Source organism: Gymnoscopelus braueri (genome assembly GCF_963280865.1).
Source record: "Gymnoscopelus braueri genome assembly, chromosome: 6".
Classification (NCBI taxonomy): Eukaryota; Metazoa; Chordata; class Actinopteri; order Myctophiformes; family Myctophidae; genus Gymnoscopelus; species Gymnoscopelus braueri.
This window is the reverse complement of record NC_137607.1, coordinates 40,192,749-40,212,535: the sequence shown is the minus strand read 5'-3', so window position 1 is coordinate 40,212,535 and position 19,787 is coordinate 40,192,749. Positions and strand designations below refer to the sequence as shown.

Here is a 19,787-nt window from a genome sequence, read left to right as displayed (position 1 = left end):
GCAAGTGGTGCAGCTTCAGAGCTTTCCAATATGCATCATCAGGTCAACAGCATTGAACGTACTGTAGATAACTTCACAGTGGCTGCGTTCACATGGAAGGGAACCCATCGAGTTTCAAAACAGACCTGGCAAATAGCTGTTGCTGAATTGCCTCCTTAATTGGCTTTGAGGACCTGCAATGAATGGACTTCCAAAATGGTTTCTCAGACCATTTTCCTCAATTTCCAGTTGCTGTTTACTGAGGCAATGACCCGGTTGTCTGGAGAGTGGCGAAGTGGATGGGGTGGGGGGGGGGGGGTTGAGTGTGTGTACACATGCCTGTGGGTGGGTTGGGGGGTTACAGTTGTTTGTTGAACTGCCTCACTGAAGAGGGATAATCTCTGGCCCATTGAACCATCAGGATTCAGGCACTGCTTCTGTCACTGATCACAGCAAACCCAGATTGACGCCAAGGAATTAAGACTCCCTCTCCGGAGGGACCGTCAAAAGCATTAGGCAGTATGATGGGACAGCCCTTGGGCACAGAGGGAATATATGGTAAAAAGAAATAGTGAGCCCCACTTGGCTTGGCTGTTGCTAAGGTAATTCTGTGATGAGCACCATCACATGAGCATCATGACAATGTGACACTTTGGTATCTAATGAAATGTCTGATGTCCTTAGGGTCACAGCAGGATGCCAGACACTATTCTGCCTTCCCAATGGTGATACAGGACATAAGCCTATGATAACACACATACAGTACAAGCCCATAGCTGATTCAAAGTTGAGGCAGCTGCTCGGAATTCAGGTCCACACCCAGTGTTTCTCTGAGTCGACAGCCCTGAGGATTCGTATTCAAATGGGGCAGGCATGCCCCCCTCAGCATTTCCTCAGAATTATCAAAGATGAGGAATATCTTTTTATAACTGAACAAAACCTGCCAAATACATGCTGACAAAACAAGAATTATACAGTAACCACTCACATACCACAGTATAGCCTAGTTTTACAATTGTATCAAAGTCCCTCCAGAATTCTGCAGGATTCAGATTTGAATAACTACTAGGCTATCTGCTTTTTGCAATATATTGTTTGAAACATTTCTGTGTGAAACAGTTGATAAAACAGACATGCGTAAAAGTCTAATTATGTTGGCTTGGATACTTAAAATACACTCTTCTGAATTCAAGAAATAATAAAAAACTGTGCAGTTGCACAAACTCCTTGAGGGACTTGCACAAAAGGGGCCCTTGACAGTTTCATTTTCTATCCTAAACAGGCAGGTGCCTTGTATGCAAATGCGATGATGGGAGGAACGCAGACTCCGGACTAAAACGCTGCTGAATGAATCTGATCCGCAGCTCTGACATTCTTCTTATATGGAGCGATGACATCTCATTTTGGGCCAAGTCGAACTTGTACTATAGGTCGAAATAACGGGATATGGTGTTTCTGTGTCACAGAGAGCACATATATCCCGTTTAGAACAATCTAGGCTATATACCCCATCATCTAAAAAAAAACAGCGGACGAAACATCGTCCAAGCGGAAAGCGAGAGTCAAGTTGGGGAGAAGACTAGCCTATACACTGACTGACCCACGCACTGCCACTACTACCAAAACATAAATACTAGATGAATAAACAGTTTACACGTTGTTATGTCGAGATACACTACTCTACAAACTTCGTATAATAGTAGGTCTGTGGCGAACTACGTAGTAATCTTATAATGATTACCCAGCGTCCTGCACCTGCTGGTGCACCGACTACCCCCCTGCAGACGAAAACAACGACTACAGACTGGCTTGGATGGAGGGAGGAAGGGAGGGAAAACAATAGCACCACCACACAAACGGTCTTATTAGTGTTTCTATAATACTGCCGCTGTGACATGTTTTTACACTGTTTCAAACACGCAAATGATGCGAAACAAAAGCATAGAACGGTCGTGTTTGGGGTGTTTTGTGACGCTTTCTCTGTTACTTTTAACTCTAGCCTCCTCCACGGCGGAGCAGCAGGGATGGAGCCAGAGAGAGAAGCGGGAGAGAGGAAAGTGAAGTAGTTTAGATGCGTGTTGTCTAAAATATTTTCATGCCAAGGACCCCCAAATTAACATGTCATTATCCAAGGACCCCCCATCTGAAAATATGTTGTGCCAGGGACCCCCATAAAAGATTTGTGTTGTTTTTCACTTTTTCCCTAAGATTAAATAGCAGATCTACAAGCTCACAAGGCATTGCAGCGAGCTTGTAGATGGGCTATTTTTCCAAATAGCCGACGTGTATAGGTTTAAAGTGCTCATAGTCGCTTCTTTTGGGCTTGTTTTCATAGACCATGGTTGCTTATTTCTCTCACACAACCTGGCAACACTGCTGGTTGTATGTTGTGTTTTCCTACCTCAGCAGAGCCGTGTCGCCTTGTCTGCTCACCACACTCTCCACCGAGGAATAGTCCACAGTTTGTCCGCCGGCGGGCAGGCAGGACGGCAGAAAGCAGCACAGGCTGAGGATGATCGCAGTGAGCCACTGACCGGAGACACACGCATCCTGCACCGCAAACATTATGTCCATCGCAGCGGTGGTTGTTCGGCGTTATTACGTTTCCCCCTTAAAAGTCTTCTTCTAATCTCGCAAAGAAAGAAAATAAAAGGAAAAATACAAAACCTTGTCCACTCCAAAAAAAAAGCCAGCCGTTATTTCCACCACTTCGTCGCCGTTATAGTTTCCCCCAGGTTTGTTGATCGTGGTGTAGCCCCACACTGTGCGAGGAAGTGTGCGTGTGTGTGTGTGTGTGTGTGTGTGTGTATGTGTGTGTACTGTATAGTCTCCAGTGGCTCTCTACACCATCTAGTGAGGAGATGTGATGTAAAATGGGAGCGGACGTAGAGGCAGCAGCAGACAACCCCCAGGCTCTGATCCTGTTGCCATGCGGCCGTTTCCCCGGCAACCTGTTCCCAGTGGCTCTCTTCTTGTTGGGTGATGTGATGGAGCAGTTAAATCTGGTAGGTATTGATACGACAACAAGAAACCCTGAGAAAGAGCAATTAAAGATATCGATTTGGAGAAGCACCCCCTGTTCGGAAATGAGCACCCTGAGCTTTTTTTTTGGGAGGCAGTGTGGTGGAAGAAGTTACTGGTGGTGATGATTATGCATATATAAATATATATATATATATATATATATATATATATATATATATACACACACATATATAGTGGGATGAGAGAGAGAAGAAGGGAAACAGTCCAAACTAAAAACATTCATAAGTGGCAAATAATAGGCTATATTTAGACAGAAGATACACAAAAGCACTGTGATGAAATATTCCACACATACCATACTGTACACACAATGATCTTTCAAAGTTTGCTCTAGATAATTTGGAACCCCCGGCCCCCTCCCTTGCATTGTCCTACTCTGAGCCCCTTGACTTACCCTACATAAACATGCTTAGTGCATGAGTTGGCACAGCCATCACCATGGAAATGACACACATTTCTCTCTGAGGTGACATGTTAATATTGGCATGATCCCGTTCAGTTGATGGCGCAGATGATGTGTCTCGGTTATAATACCTCATTAACATAATGTCAAGAGTGAGTCCCGCAGGGATTTACATACTATAATAGCTCCGGAAAAAGACATAAAGTGTAAATTCAAGTTCAACAAGGAGAAAGTGTTCTTAAAGTGGAATAACAGATTTTTACTTTGTTCTTCAACACTTCAGTCAGTACTGCTGTGACTAATGAGAAACTTACTTACTCAAGCAGGAGAAAAAAGAACCAAGTCTCTTCTGTAATGTAATCTAAATCGTTCTTTTTGGAATCCTTCCTCCCATGCGTAGGCAGGTTTTCATAACTACTGCTAATCATTCTCTGAATATTCACTCAGTGATTGCAATGTAAAAAAAATAGTTTTACCACTTAAGCCCTGTATGCCAATTAGCCAAAATAGCTGATCTACAAGCTCACGTGTCTCATTGCGTTGTAATCTTTAAAATATATCGTTGTATTTCCATTTCTTCTAAGTAGCAACCTAGATAGTTAATTTGATTTACATGACTGCAAAGACGAAACGGAAGCGGGGGAAGCCTGACATCAACTGTATTTATTTGCATTTTCAGCGCATCCATTGTACAGACTGTACAGCGGAAGCATTTGAAAATTGTGTGAGCCAATAGACCCCTTATCAGACAACGTCACACTGATAACAACCAGCATGCACGCGCAGGTCGGCTCATAAGACACAATGGAAAAGTGTCTCCACTGTAACTATATCAAACTAGAAAAAGTGCTCCTCGGAGCACAGGTCTCCGCCAGGTCAGGTAGGTCACTCACGACTCGTCACGAGTGAAAATGCATCCCATCAAACTTTCTGTTTTCCTCCCAGTGTGGAGGAAGAAGGCTTAGGAGCATAGACTGTATAAAAGAGATGGACAAAGCCAGACCGCTGGTTTCTACAGACCGAAAATGAAGCCGATTGTTCAGGAATTTGAAATCCGCCATCTCTAATATAAGCCCAAAAGCACGTCGGTAACAGGAACCGGAAAACAATCCCCAAAGAATGCTATTGGTTGGGTAGCTTGTCAATCGAGCGGGGGCGGGGAATGAATGCTATTGGTTGTGTAGCTTGTCAATCAAATCATCCCGCCCCTCCTAGAGAATAGCCTACTTTATCGTTAATTCTGATTCTCAAAGCAGGTGCCCTCCAAACCCCACCTCCAATCGCTGTCATTAGAACGGAGGGAGCACTCCCTACGATCACGGCAGCAGAGCCTCTGCTTGGTCACGCAGCTGAAGCCCCTCAAGCCTAATTTATACTCCATCGTGTGCCGAGAACGGCCGAAAATAGCAGACCTCCAAGCTCACAGCGGTTGCATCCGCAACGCGTTGTGAGCTTGTATGTCAGCTATTCTCAGCGCACAACACCGTTGCCTGACGAAGTATACAGTATATGTCTTGCCAGGGAGCGCCTCACTAGTCTACACACAGAAGGACATTGAATGAACTGAAACCAGCACTCCCCAAAACAACAAGTTTGGGGATCTGTTGGGAATTCATTACATGAAACCAGGACCTGTGCTTATAAACAAATAATTGGTCTATGGTCTGACTCGAGAGACTATTTTCACCTATAATGACATGCCCAAAATAGGTACGCCTGGTTGAAAGTGGTTATAAATATTAAACAGGGTTGGTGCCTGACAGCGAGTCCCCGGTTCGATTCTGGCCAGACCAATTGCTGCATGTCATTCCCCTACTGTCTCTCCGTGTTTGCTTTCTCTCTCCACTGTAACTATATCAAACTAGAAAAAGTGCTCCTCGGAGCACAGGTCTCCGCCAGGTCAGGTAGGTTATTGTGGGCAGCAATGTTCGGAATTCGCTAATCAGGATGGAATATAAAAAATCGGACAGATCCATCTTGATCACTTGACTATAGAGATAATGTGTAATGATTGCATGATGTTTGGACAAAATTTGTAGGAGTAATATAAAAAAGAAACATCGGCCTCCTGGTGGCGCTATAATAGGGCAATGTTAAAAGGGTGGCGTTTGTTCTTCAACGCGAATGTGCGTGCAAAGTTCCACCGCAATCGGACGCTGCGTTCATGATTTGCGGCATTTTGTTCAAAACGGGCTACTCCTGCAAACTTTAAATGTCGATGTTAGCCAATCAGGATGGAATATGAAAAATCAAACAGATCCATCTTGATCACATGACTATAGAGATCATGTGTACCAATTTGCGTAAAATTTGGATAAAATGTGAAGGCTTAATCTAAAAAAATGTGTTTTACATAAAAAAGGCTAATGTGAAAAATGCAGGGCAGATGTTTTTCCTTGGCCTCTAGGAAGTATGCGTGCAAAGTTTCACGCAGATCGGTGCAGTTATAGTTAAAAACGCAAATCGGCCTTTTATAGCGCCACCATGAGGCTGATTTGAACATTTTCAAGTGGCATTTCTTCCTCTGCCTAGTGGGAATGTGCATGTGAAATTTCACGGAAATAGCAAGCTGCGTTCATGATTTGAGGCATTTAGTTCAAAACGGACCAATCCTGCAAACTTTGGAAGCCAACCTTAGCCAATCAGGATGGAATATGGAAAATTGGACAGATCCGTGTTGATCACATGACTATAGAGATACTGTGTACTGATTTGCATGACGTTTGGATAAAATCTGTAGGAGTAATGTAAAAAAATGGGTTTTGCACAAATCGGCCTCCAGGTGGCGCTATAACAGGCCCATGTGAAAAATGTGAGGCAGAGGTTCTGAATTGGCATCCAGGGAGTGTGTGTGCACAGTTTCGCAGCGACCGGGCCAACGGGGCCAGAGATTAGCTGTTCACAGACGGACACACGGACGGACGGACACACACACACACACACACACACACACACGGACGGACGGAGGGTAAAACATACTCTCTCGCCATGCCTTTCGGCCTGGCGGAGACAATAAAGGCTGAGGGCATAGTGGTTAATCTGCTGGCCTCACAAACCATTTATGCTGGTCAAGCATAGCACCAGTGTCCTCCCTATTCGCTTCCCCCACACTGCCTCCCTCTTCCTCCTGTCTATCTCAAAAAAATCTTTTTGTTGCACTCCCTCATGGAGCTACATGCGGATTATACTAGGGTCAGTCCACTCTAGGTGGACACGCACTGACCTTTTGCACCTTAATCCCTTGTATAACGCACTGACTTTTTTGGGTCTTTTTATTGTGCTCCTTTTCCTCTAAGCACCTTAACGTCCTTTGTCTATCATGCACAGTATAAGTATAACATGCACAGTATACAATACATTGCTGCTATGCTCAGGCACCTTAGTTTAGTTCTTTAGTTTTTTTATTATCTCAGGTAATTTGTAAATATGTAGATAACTTGTCTGGCCTTCTGTTGCTCTCTTGTTTTTGATCTCCTTCCCACCTGCCCCCCTCTTCTTCTCCCCCCCCCCCTCTTCTTTCTATGGAAACTAACGTTGCGATGGGAACGATGTACAAAAAAGAATTTCACCCACTTTTTTACCTTGTAAACCTGTGATGTGACAATAAAACTGATTCTGATTCTGATTCTGATTCTGAAAAAAGCAACTCAGGAGACACACAGACTCAGCATTATACCCTGTGAAATGCCTCAACTGCAGCATTATTTCCATATCTGAGGCTCCCTCTGCAGTTAATAACATCAACAACACTCATACCACCGTTCTGGTAGTTATCGTTTGTGACTGGCATGTTTGCATTCAGAGTATAACATGTATTCCATCTCTCTCAAGTCAATCTCTGGGGTTTTTCCCCTCCGCTGAGCCCTTCAAATTACTAGAAAATGTACTATGTAGCTATAATTATAATGACTCTATTTAGTGGCAGTGCAATGCGCAGGAGGGATGCTTGTGTGTGTGGTGTGTGTATGTGTGTGTGTATGTGTGTTTGTTGGAGAAGAGTGGCAGGGTCTAATGTTCTACTCGTAATAACCCTTGGAATTATGAACAAGATGAAAGAGATGAGGCAGTGAACTGTCGTAAAGACTGTGCTTTGAGTAATGGTTGCTTTAGACCTTTCTTGTGAGCTTTCATAACCGGCCATCTTTTTAAAGCTAGAGTGAATTTAATGTGAGCTGCCGGGTTCCTTTGATGGCAAGTTAATGAAGTGACACATCACAAAATTGACCATTTTACACTGAGTGACAAGTTCCCCTCATAGATACAGTACACTTTACTGTGCAATGTCATCAACATATATATTTTTTATGGCGTGGTTGGTGGCTCCTATGGGGCGAGCCGTTTAGAAGGTGTGTGTGTGTGTGTGTGTGTGTGTGTGTGTGTGTGTGTGTGTGTGTGTGTGTGTGTGTGTGTGTGTGTGTGTGTGTGTGTGTGTGTGTGTGTGTGTGTGTGTGTGTGTGTGTGTGTGTGTGTGTGTGTGTATGTGTGTCTGTCTGTCTGTCTGTCTGTCTGTCTGTCTGTCTGTCTGTCTGTCTGTCTGTCTGTCTGTCTGTATCCGTGACTGTCTGGGGCTAATCTTAAAAACCACTGGACCGATTGGCACCAAATTACTTGTGCACTCCCAGTAGGCCAATGAAGCACAGGAACTCCCTGAATATATATTCACATACTGTTTTATACTTAAAAAAATCACACCCTGTGTGAAGTGGGCGGTGTCTTGCTAGCTAATCACAATACTGAATGGAGTCAACCAATCATGTACAAAAGATAAATACATTTATTGAAACACTCTTTATGATGGACGAAACCATAACTTGAAAAAAACAAATATTTGGTTTTTTTCAAGTTATGGTTGCTTATATAGGGCTATGCACATGTGTCATGTGACACTGGCAAATCACAGTCCTGAATAGACTGTGATTGGCCAATCACAGCGCAGGATAATTCTACTAATTTCCTGGGCCCAGATCACAGCGCTGGGGAATGTACATTTTTCCAAATCTCACTTATAGGGGCGGTTTCACCGCCCAAAAATGTTTAGCTTTTTATAACTTTAATTGTAGGCCATAAATTTAGAAGTCAATGGAGGTTGGATTGGGATTAAAGTTTGCCCAAATATGGAGATGACTCAGTCATAGTACCGACATGCAACATCATAGATGACGTGGCTGTCCACATGACGTCCAAAATCCACATAGAAGCCAAGCCTAAGATTCTGGCCCGGTCAACGTTAGAATTCACCATACACCACTGGAGTGATCGCAGGTGTATTTATCATAGAGTTAAAAAATAATAGAGAGGGCACCGGAAATCCCTGCCCATCCACTTGTATGGAGTTGCTCACCCAGAGCATACTCCCTTTTCACCCCTTCTTCCGGGTTGGGAAATGTGACGGGCGAGGTCTATTTGGGTCATATGTGACGCGTTTTGCGTCATGAAGGTGACGCATTTTGCGTCACCTCCGTGCACAACCCCGTGCGCAAGCTCGTATGCAAGCTTGTGTCGAGCCCATTGGTCAAAACCGTCTTCGCTCGTTTATGTGTCTGACCCTAGCCGTAATAAGATGCAGCACCTCTGAATGGCCAGCATGTCCAATGCGCTTCACTGCTCCCTTTTGGTGCTGGGGGCTTGGTATTTATACTGAGGGGATTGCAGCCAGGATTGGCTATGGTGAGTGGAGGCAGGTGCAGTAGATACGGGTGATTGTGAATGGGGCGTGGCTAATGAGTGAAGGCAGGTTTGGTAGATAGGGAGGCGATTGTTAGTGGGGCAACCAGACTATAGTACTCTATAAACTTAATTGTCTCCGCCAGGCCGAAAGGCATGGCGAGAGAGTATGTTTTACCCTCCGTCCGTCCGTCTGTGTGTGTGTGTGTGTGTGTGTGTGTGTGTGTGTGTGTGTGTGTGTGTGTGTGTGTGTGTGTGTGTGTGTCCGTCCGTCTGTGACCAGCTAATCTCCGCCACCGTTGGCTTGATCGCAGCGAAACTGTGCACACACACTCCCTGGATGCCAATTCCGAACTTTTGCCCAAAAATTTTCACATGGGCCTTTTATAGCGCCACCAGGAGGCCGATTTGTGCAAAACATATTTTTTGACAGTCCTCCTACAGATTTTGTCCAAAAATCTCGCAAATCGGTACACAGTATCTCTATAGTCATTAAACAAAACGGGTCTTTCAGATTTTTCATATTTCATCCTGATTGGCTAAAAATGGCTTCCAAAGTTTGCAGGAGTGCCCCGTTTTCAACAAAATGCCTCAAATCATGAACACAGCATGCAATTTCCGTGAAATTTTGCACGCTTATTTCCACTATGCCGAGGAAGAAATTCCACTTGAACATTTTCAAATCAGCCTCATGGTGGCGCTATAACAGGCAGATTCATGTTTTTAACTATAACTGCACCGATCTGTGTAAAACTTTGTATGCGCACTCCCTAGAGGTCAAGGAAAAACCTTTGCCCTGCATTTTTTCATTTGCCTTTTATAGCACCACCAGGAGGCCGACTTATGTAAAACACATTTTTTTATATTACTCCTTCCGATTTTATCCAAATTTCACGCAAATCGGTACACATGATCTCCATAGTCATGTGATCAAGACGGTGTGTTTGATTTTCATATTCCATCCTCATTGGCTAAGATTGACATGTAAAGTTTGCAGTAGTGGCTTGTTTTTAACAAAATTCTGCAAATCGTGAACGCACGGTCCGATTGTGGTCAAACTTTGCACGCACATTCACACTATGTTTAGGAACAAATGCCACCCTTTTAACATTGGCCTGTTATAGCGCCACCAACAGGTCTGATTTAGCAAAACATTTTGTTTTGCACAAAATGCCTCAAACCATGAATGCAGTGTCCGATTGCCGTGCAAGGCCTAAGAACAAATGGCACCCTTTAAACATTGGCCTATTATAGCGCCACCAGGAGGCCACAATAACCTACCTGACCTGGCGGAGACCTGTGCTCCGAGGAGCACTTTTTCTAGTTCTTTATTTATTTATAGATAAACTTTATTTCGGGCTGCTACTCCTCCCACAGTTTATTTTTCCCAATTTAGTGCCATATGTCAAAATGACCGGCTTCAACGGGAATCGTGCACTTGTACTTTTCTAAGAGATTGGTTACATAGTTTAATTGATATTGATTTATTAGTGCATTAAATTTCCCCATCCACTTTAATGGGAAAATGAAAAAACTCCCATTCAAGTATTTTTTTCTCAGAAACCGTAAGGGCTAGAGTTACAAGACTTGGAGGGGAGGTTCATATTTTAGTGCGAAATTATTTCAAAAATTATTACACCAGTTGGCGCTATAACAGCCCACTTTACGTTTTGGCCTATAACTCTTGAACCGTAGGTCGTAGAATAAAAATCTGGATAGATTTTCCGCCATTTAGAATTTTCTTCAAAACACACTTTTAGCTCCTTTTCCCACATATTTTGTCCAAATCTCACAAAAATCTGTACACATGATCTCTGGACCCATGCGATAAACACCTCCAAGTGGAATTTTGATAGTCCACCGTAATTGGCTTCCAAAGTTAGTGGGAGGGGCCTGTTTTACAAAAAACGCCAAAAATCACGAACAGAACGTCCAATCAATCCCAAATTTGAATCACATGTCGAGGGTGGTTTACTCAACAAATCCTCAGAAGCATTTCCACTTTGATCCATAGGGGGGCGATCCACAAATGCGCAAAACGTAACCGTTTGATGCAAAAACATGATTTTTGGGGGGATCAGTTCTCTCAAAAAGAAAAGCAAGTGATCTCAGGAGTGACATGACGATGTCATTGGCCCGCTACATTTGTGGGAGGGGCCTGTTTCTTTAGTGGGAGGGGCCAATTTCCTCAAATCAAAACGGCACGTGTCACGAACGCGGCATCTGATCGGCACCGAATTCGAATCGCACGTCGCGCGGCCTCCGACGGTAATCCTCCCGGCGTATTCCTCACGTCCCGGCGGCCCTGCGACCCGCGACCGGCGTTGGCGCAACCACACTTTGCAATTTCCCAGAATTGCGACGCGTCTAGTTATTATTATTATTGCCAAATTGTAGTATAGATAGGTAATATTTGAGGCGTGTGGTATGTGCACAACAATGGGCCACCAGGGAGAGTGAACTGTAATCACAGAACAATGGACTTTTGTCTACTGGATGGGATTTGCTGGTTGTTTAATCAAGGGCTTTAAAAGTACAATTGTGTCTTAACGACATGATAATAATGTTGTCCAAACTACTGTGGCCAGCATCAGCAACCCTCAACCATTTTCATTTAAATCATTGAGAACCATCCAAAAATAACCTGTGCTATCATTCCTTCTGACTCTGCAACCTCACTGTCCTTTAATTTATGCCTCTTGCACTTTGCACAGAATTAATACAGCTTGACCAAACCCTGGCTGCCTCGAGAGGGTAGTTTAAATACCCTCTTCACAGCTCCAGTTGCAAGAGTAATGCAGCATTTTGAAAGCTTTTGTTTCCTGAAGTGGTTTAGCACACAGTCATGTTTTTGTAATAGTGATTTGTTCATCCATTATGATAATGGATGGCATTCACTAGTAAAGTGTGACAATCGATCACGGCAAACTCTGAAATGGGGATGCTGAGTATTTATACTAAATAGACCCCGTAGTGTGGTTTCAGGGATTTAAGCTTACAAAAACAGAGTGGAAAACAGTAATCTCCCTCAGAACATAAAACATGGTGTAAAGGCAATTGATTTCACATTCAAAGATTCTGCACTTCCACAGTATGTAATGGATTCTTCTGAGTGTTAATTTAACTCGACGAGTGTATTATCGCTTTTCCATTACATGGTGGCTCATCTCAACTCAAATCTACTCACCTTTTTTGGCTTTCCATTAGGCAAAGTTTCCTGGTACAGTAGCACACACACACACACACACACACACACACACACACACACACACACACACACACACACACACACACACACACACACACACACACACACACACACACACACACACACACACACACACACACACACACACACACATTTTAAAAATGTATTCATGTCCACATAAAGGACAGCATACTCTGCCATATATGGCGGCTGCCAATTATAGCAGAGCCAGCACAATACTTACCTCCTTTTTGGGCATCCGAGTTGTTGAAACCACACACACACACACACACGCACTCTCTCTCTCTCTCTCTCTCACACGCAGGCACGCACGCACGCACGCACGCACACACACACACACACACGCACGCACGCACGCACACGCACACACACACACACACACACACACACACACACACACACACACACACACACACACACACACACACACACAATGTGAGAAAGAACAATGGTGTGCTTCTGTGCAAGTTAAAGACAACCTTTGCACAGATATGCTGGAACTGCTGTCCATTTCCCTGTGTCCATTTGACTTACCAGGAAATTCAGGCAGCTGATTGTGACAGCTGTTTATATTCCAACTCATACAGCTAGGGCTTCTCAGTCTGCCAAGAGAAGCTAGAAACTTCCTCCCCTGGCGCACCCTACTGTAGATCATCCTGGGGGATTTACCTGCAAATTGGACTCTGTGCTGCCAACCTATGAGCAGTATGTGGGCATGTAAAACAAGAGTGTGGAGAAGCAGATAGACTTGAGTTATGCAACATCAAAGGTATAGCTATAGATCCCTAAAGAAATCACCCGTTGGCACCTCAGACCATTTCGCTGTTCAGGTGCTGCCCACATACAGACAAAAGCTGATGCAAGAGTAGGTGAAACAGAGAACAGTTTAAGTGTATTGTCCAGTGAGGCAATCCAGAGCCTGCAGGGCTGTTTCACCTGCACAGACTGGCAGGTTCTCACCCAGGACCACTCTATTGAACAGTCCATCACAGCGGTGACTTCATACATCCAACATTGTTGTTACCCAAACAACAAGACAGCTCAGCTGAAAATAACATTTGAGGAGCTACTGGGCTCAGAGCAGAGGAGAGAGCCCTCTGTAGGCCAGGCCAAAGGACACTACGAGGAATGGGAGGAGGCCGTGTTTCTAACTTTTCAACCTGAGGCGTGCCTGGCAAGGCTTCTCTCTTCTCACAGGGAACGCCCCCATCAAGAGAATAACAGAGGGGAGAAACTAAGCATTTATCACTGACCTGAACTCCTTTTATTGTGGGTTTGACACTGAGAAAAGAACTCCTTAGGAAGATGACGGAGGTGCCGGGTCAGCCAATCACCCTCACAGAGGAAGAGGTGAGTCAGAGCCTGAGGAGGCTCAATCCATCCAAGGCCCCGGAGCGTAGTCTCATTAACACATTGACCGCCGGGCCCGTAGTTCTACGGGCCGTTAAATCCAACGGTTAAGCGCCGATCCCGTAGCCTACGGGCTGTGGTGCTTTTTCCTTTTTTTCGATTTTTTTTTTTTCAATTTTCCAGGGGGACCATTTTCAGTGTAACACCACCCGAAATCGACCGGAAGTGCGATCCCGTTTTTTGTTTCCCGTCTGCCTTCATTCTAAGTCGTACACAAAAAGCCCTGTAAAACCTGTACAGGACATGTAGTTTTTCATCCTCGCATTTCCCATGTTAACATAAACGATCAGAACTCAAACATGGCGGCTCCGTTTGACACGCGGTCTCGACGAGTAGACACCAGGACATGTGCCCGTTGTTTACAAACAGTGGATCGGGCAATCTAAAGGATTTTAACGGGGCCTATGGCGACCTGAAAAAAACAAAAAACAACAATAAAACCTTGGCACTGGTGAGTACATTATGAGATTAGCCCTTGGCGGTGGATGTGTTAAAGAGAGGGTGGTGAAGGAATGTTCTGTCGAGCTAGCCAGAGTTCTCTGCCATTTATTCAACTGCTCTCCAGGAGATCACCATCCTTACACTGTAGAAGCGTTCCGAGATAAGTCCTATCCCCAAGACGAACCATCCTGTAGAGCTGAACGATTACCGACCTGTGGCCATAACATTTATCTTGGTAAAGTGCCCAGTGAGACTAGTGCTACCTCTCCTCTCACAAGTAAGCCCCATCTTCAATCCGCTGCAGTTTGCCTACAGACAAAATGACTGTGTTACAGACACATGCCATGCGTATTTGCCAGAATCATGTTTGTGGATTTCTCCTGGGCCATTAAACTGCATGCAGGTCCAGGTGGATCCCCACACGATCCTCTGGACTTCCTCCTCAAAAGGGAACAGTTTGTCAGCAGCTCCACTGCTCCTGTCATGATCACATCCACCAGTGCCCCCCAAAGGACAGTGATTTCCCCCCTTCCTGTTTTCACTATACACCAAAAACCTGAGGGGTTTGGACAGGGCATGACATTTCTGGATAACATTGCAAGTTTGCAGATGAGAAGCTACACCAAGGGTGCGAGGAGCACTTTCTGAGAATGAACGTGAGGAAAGCAAAGGCACTCCTGATAGGCTTATGGAGTAAGGCTGAATCTGCCCCACAGTTGGCACTCAATGGAGAGGTTGTGGAGAGACATAGCCCCTCTGCAGCGTCTACAGCTGCTATCTTTGCTATACAGCTAGCTTCCTCACCATTTCCCTCCTGGCTTGGTATGGGGGGGCTCTTCAGAGACCAACAAGGCCAAGCAAGATACAGAGGGTAATCCTGGGGCCCAAGCTCTGCAGGGAGCAGTGCGCAACCCTTCAGTGGCTCTATGACTAAAGGGTGGTGAAGAAAGCAGTAAAGATTGTGAGGGACTCAACACATAACCTCAGCACCTGCTTTCAGATCCTGCCCTCACTGTGTGTTGCCCCTGTATTCACAACAAACAGAGGCAGGAACAGCTTCCTCCCCTTTGCCGTTAGGCTCCTTAACAAACAGGACCTACCAGAATCACCTCACCCCCTCCGCCTGGGGGAACCAGATCTCACACACACACACACACACACACACACACACACACACACACACACACACACACACACACACACACACACACACACACACACAGTGAATGTGAATGTGAAGAGGGCATTTAAATATTTTCTTATAGAATCATAACTGTATTTATATAACACCTGTATTTACTGTGGTGTTATTTATTGTCTCGCCCCCTAGGGACCGGAGGTCCGTGGCCACGTAACCAAATGACGTGGCTTGATTGGACTAGAGAGGAACTAACTCACAGCAACTCTTGGCCAATCACAGTGGGTCTAGAACTGTGGTGGGATCCATAAGCAGTAAGCACGCTTCTGTGGCAGGGCTGTCTTGAATGTGAAGTGATGTCTAAGAAAACGTCTTATAGTTCCAGTGTACTGTCATATTACTGAGAAGGTGTGGTGACGTCACGCTATAAAGACGAACTGTAGAATGCAAGTGATTGTTGGCAACACTGTGACAGCAGCCAAAGTTAGCCCAGTCACAGCCTAGCAGGCTAGTTGTTATTATTATTAGCCAAAGCTATAATCATAGCTTCCAGCCCAGTCAGTGTTAGACCTGTGAATGTAATCAGCTGCTACATTAGAAGAGACCCACGGCCATGGATGCCCCAGATAAGTTTTGGAGCCACAAGGACTCAAATTCCCTTTAAGGACAATGGGAACATGTTGTCTGCCTTAACGGATGCTTTCTCCTGAACCGCATCTCACGTCCCTGACACATATCTTATCTTATCTTATCTTATCTTATCTTATCTTATCTTATCTTATCTTATACTCTTATATACTACTATAATACTACTATAATATATATATAATATATATATATATATATATATATATATATATATATATATATATATATATATATATATATATATATATATATATATATATATATATATATATAATATATTATTATTATTATTATTATTATTACTATTACTATTACTATTACTATTACTATTACTATTACTATTACTATTACTATTACTATAATTGACAAAAGCTCCGAAGTTCGTCCGGGATTCGCAAGCACAGGATCACTCCACATGCCTCCAAGACCTGTCACAGACTGTTGATCAGAGCTCTGGCTACTATTTAGGCATCTTACCCCACCTCGATCAGTGATCAGACTATCGGCTTGATTGATTTTCTGATTTGCCTATCAGACCCTCAGCCTGATCTGGCAGGTTGCCATAGCAACCAGATACAGGAAGTTTGACCTCTTTTGACCTCAAGAAAGGCTTTCTATTTGACAGCAGGTGGGTCGTGAGGTTGGGAGGTTGGGAGGTTGGGACTAGAGGTCCCAACCTCTAGTTATTATTATTAAGAAAGGACGCATTAAACCAACCATCAATGCGTCCACGGGACGATGCTATTTTATTATGAACAAATCCTTGCCAAAATCATAGTAGCAGACGTCGTATTCAATTCAATATTTTCAATTCAAATGAGATTTATTGGCATGAGACAACTTACGTTTACATTGCCAAAGCAAGTGTCAAAATTATATATTCAGTATTCAACGAGTAACAAACGTTAACACAACATTCTGGTTCGGTTGACGACGCGGACACAGGTTTAAACATAACAGCGACTAGATTTTCCAGCAGTAGTGAGTAATCTTGTGTTGATGTTCTTTCAGAGTGGTATAGTATGACTGTCTGTCAGTGCACAATGCTCAGCGTACATTTTTGAGCCTACAATGGAATGCATATAAACGGCTTGCCTTGTCTGTGTGTGGAAGCTAACGTTGTGCATTTAATGTTGCTTTTAAAAGCGGGGGAGTTGGGGAGTAGCGTATACTGCGGGGGTGGGGGCCCCGTCCTGTTATAGTTTGTTTTGGGTTCTTTAATAATAACTGGACAACAGAACACATCGGAGTCAACTCTTAGCAGCAGCTTCACTTTCACTGAGAAAAATGTCAGATGAACAGGCAAGACGTAGATGGTGACAGCCCTTGTTTATCGTATATTCAGACTAGAAGCAGATATAATTCTGCATACCCTTGAACACAGGAATCCTTTATTTATTCAGTAATGATATTATGAATTATTCATTCTTTTCTTTTCTTTTTTACATTTGTTGGTTAAAAATAACATCATTTGCATTTTTAAGTTGGTGAGGATCAGAGCGATAACTGAATATCAAAAGTTTAACATTAACACCTACAGTATACACTGAAAATGAAATTCAAGGTGTTTTTTCTTCAGAGCTCCTCCTCCTCGTGGCTTATCAGCAGTCGTTGCTGGTCCTTCAGTCACAATGCATGGATTGCTTCTTTGCTCTAATGTCCCAGGAGATAAAGGCTTAAAGACTCCAGTGGGAGACAGCCGTTTCACAGGAAAATTAAAACCAGCACTTGGTGCCATGCTGGAAATAGATCTTATTGATGGCCATTTTAATAAAGCAGAAAATTGCATAAGTGTAAGAGAGGCACATAGTGATGAGAAGATACAGCCTTTAGTGGTAAAGATTAAATGTTTTAATAAGCTACGGTAGCACAACGAACAATCTCCCATTTAACCTATTGACCACAAAGGTTCTTTTAGTTTGTTGCGAATGTGACAGCTGTGGTCACAAGGCCATAAAGGAGAGAGATAAGGCGTGTCATTTCATGAACATTGAAAGACAACAGTCTTGACAATAAAGTTCAACTTTCAAAACATTCTGACACGATACACTACAGGGTACATAAACTAGGATAAGCCCCCATGCCCCTTATCTTTGTCCTGAATCAAGCACAAGACATTCCATTATGGCATAGCTCAAAGACAGCCACTTATCTGAGTGGGGGTGTAATGTAATACACTTTACACACTGCAGACTGCACCTTACTGTCCAATTGCAAATTTATAACATAAATGTAGTGGGCAAAACACAATTTGAAGGAACAACACTTTGATATACATACAGTAGTCCCCCCCCCCCCTCCCCCATCCACTGCCTGTGTGGTACCGAAGCTACAGCATTCATGAGTCATAGCTGATCGGTACTCCCCAGGAGACTCTACACTTCATATATGGTTCGTAGTGTAGCTCAGCAAGAAAGCTATCCTGATTTATAAGAATAAAATAGGATGAAGCAGCAGATATCTGAGACACAGTGTGATGCCTGCGATGAAAATTCCTCTGGATGTGCTGTACAGCCAGACTTGTGGAAATAAAAGAGGGGTGATCGGAGTGAAAAGTTCAGTCTGCATAATTCAGTATGGGGGCATTGTCATTCTGGAAGAGACCACTCCCAACAGGATAGAAATGTTTCAACTTCAACCTTATTCTCACATCACAGGTTTACAGGTGTAAAACAAATTGTTGTACAAGCTCCCAACATAATTTACCCTGCTGTTTCAAGTAAGAAGGAAAGAATAGAGGGGAAAACAGGAAAACAGGTCAGATATGTCAATATGAGCAGTGCAAATACAAACATATGGTTCATGGTTAAAATACTCAGCGCTTGTTCAACAGTCTGGAGGTGGAAACTTAAAAGAGGAAGAAAAGTGTTGCACACTCTGGCTCCATCTGCATTTAATGTTTCCTACAATTTGTTTAATTAAAAGTATATTAAAAAAACAAAACAAAATTAAAAACAAATTCAGAAACATAAAAAATGCAAACATTAAAAAAAACTTGGTAAGACTTTATATTAAGGTCGGGTCTATAATGCGTTATAACCACATTTATAATGCATTACAATGCACTTATAAGGCATTTTAACACTTTATAATGTATAATGCATAACAACTTATAACAAGGTTTATAAAGTATTATAATAATAATATAATTTACACGTGCTGGTTATAATGCATTATAAACTCAGTGGAACAGCACATTAAAACTACCAGGTAACACTTTACTAGGTCAGGTCTATAATGCGGTCAGCATGCTTGATGATGACGTTGGAGCAGTGTGTGGACATGTAGTTGTGCGTGTAGAGAGAGTAGAGAAAATTCAGAAAATTAGATGTTGCTCATTCCTGCCACTTGGCGGTGATTCATCAGTAAGTCCAGTATCCATTTGCACACAGTCGGGTTAGGGTTAGGGTTAGGTCTCTGAGCTTTGTGCCGAGCTTGGCAGGAACGATTGTGTTGAATGCTGACTTGTTGTCCACGAACACCATTTGTACACCATTTGTTGTTGTTCCCCTCATCCAGGTGAAACAGAGGTGTGAAGAGTCATGGCAATTGCATCGTGATCTGTTTTGACAAAATGCAAATTGCCATGGGTCAGGCGAGGCAGATAGAAGGGAGCAGATGTAGTCTCTCACTAACCTCTCAAATCATGCATTGGCAATAGAGGTGAGGGCAGGTGTCCAGCAATTCAGACATGATACCTTGACCTGTGGTGTTGCTTGGGCACCATGGTGGACGTTTCGAGGCCTGTGTGGGCCACAGCTTGGGAGAGGGATAGGTTGAAAATATCTCAAAACACTGCCGCTACTTGTCCACACATGCTCTGAGGTTTA

General features: G+C 43.6%; 1 protein-coding gene across 2 annotated transcripts in view; it reads right to left on the bottom strand.

The window, feature by feature from the left end:
* negr1 (neuronal growth regulator 1) overlaps window positions 1-2,713 on the bottom strand; it is a 212,484-nt gene extending 209,771 nt beyond the window's left edge. For both annotated transcript variants that reach the window (XM_080430684.1, XM_080430685.1), the window contains exon 1: window positions 2,381-2,713. In XM_080430684.1, the coding sequence (XP_080286810.1) occupies window positions 2,381-2,553 (173 nt within the window). In that variant the 5' untranslated portion in view covers window positions 2,554-2,713. The remainder of the gene's footprint in view (window positions 1-2,380) is intronic.
* Between the last annotated feature and the right edge of the window lie 17,074 nt (window positions 2,714-19,787).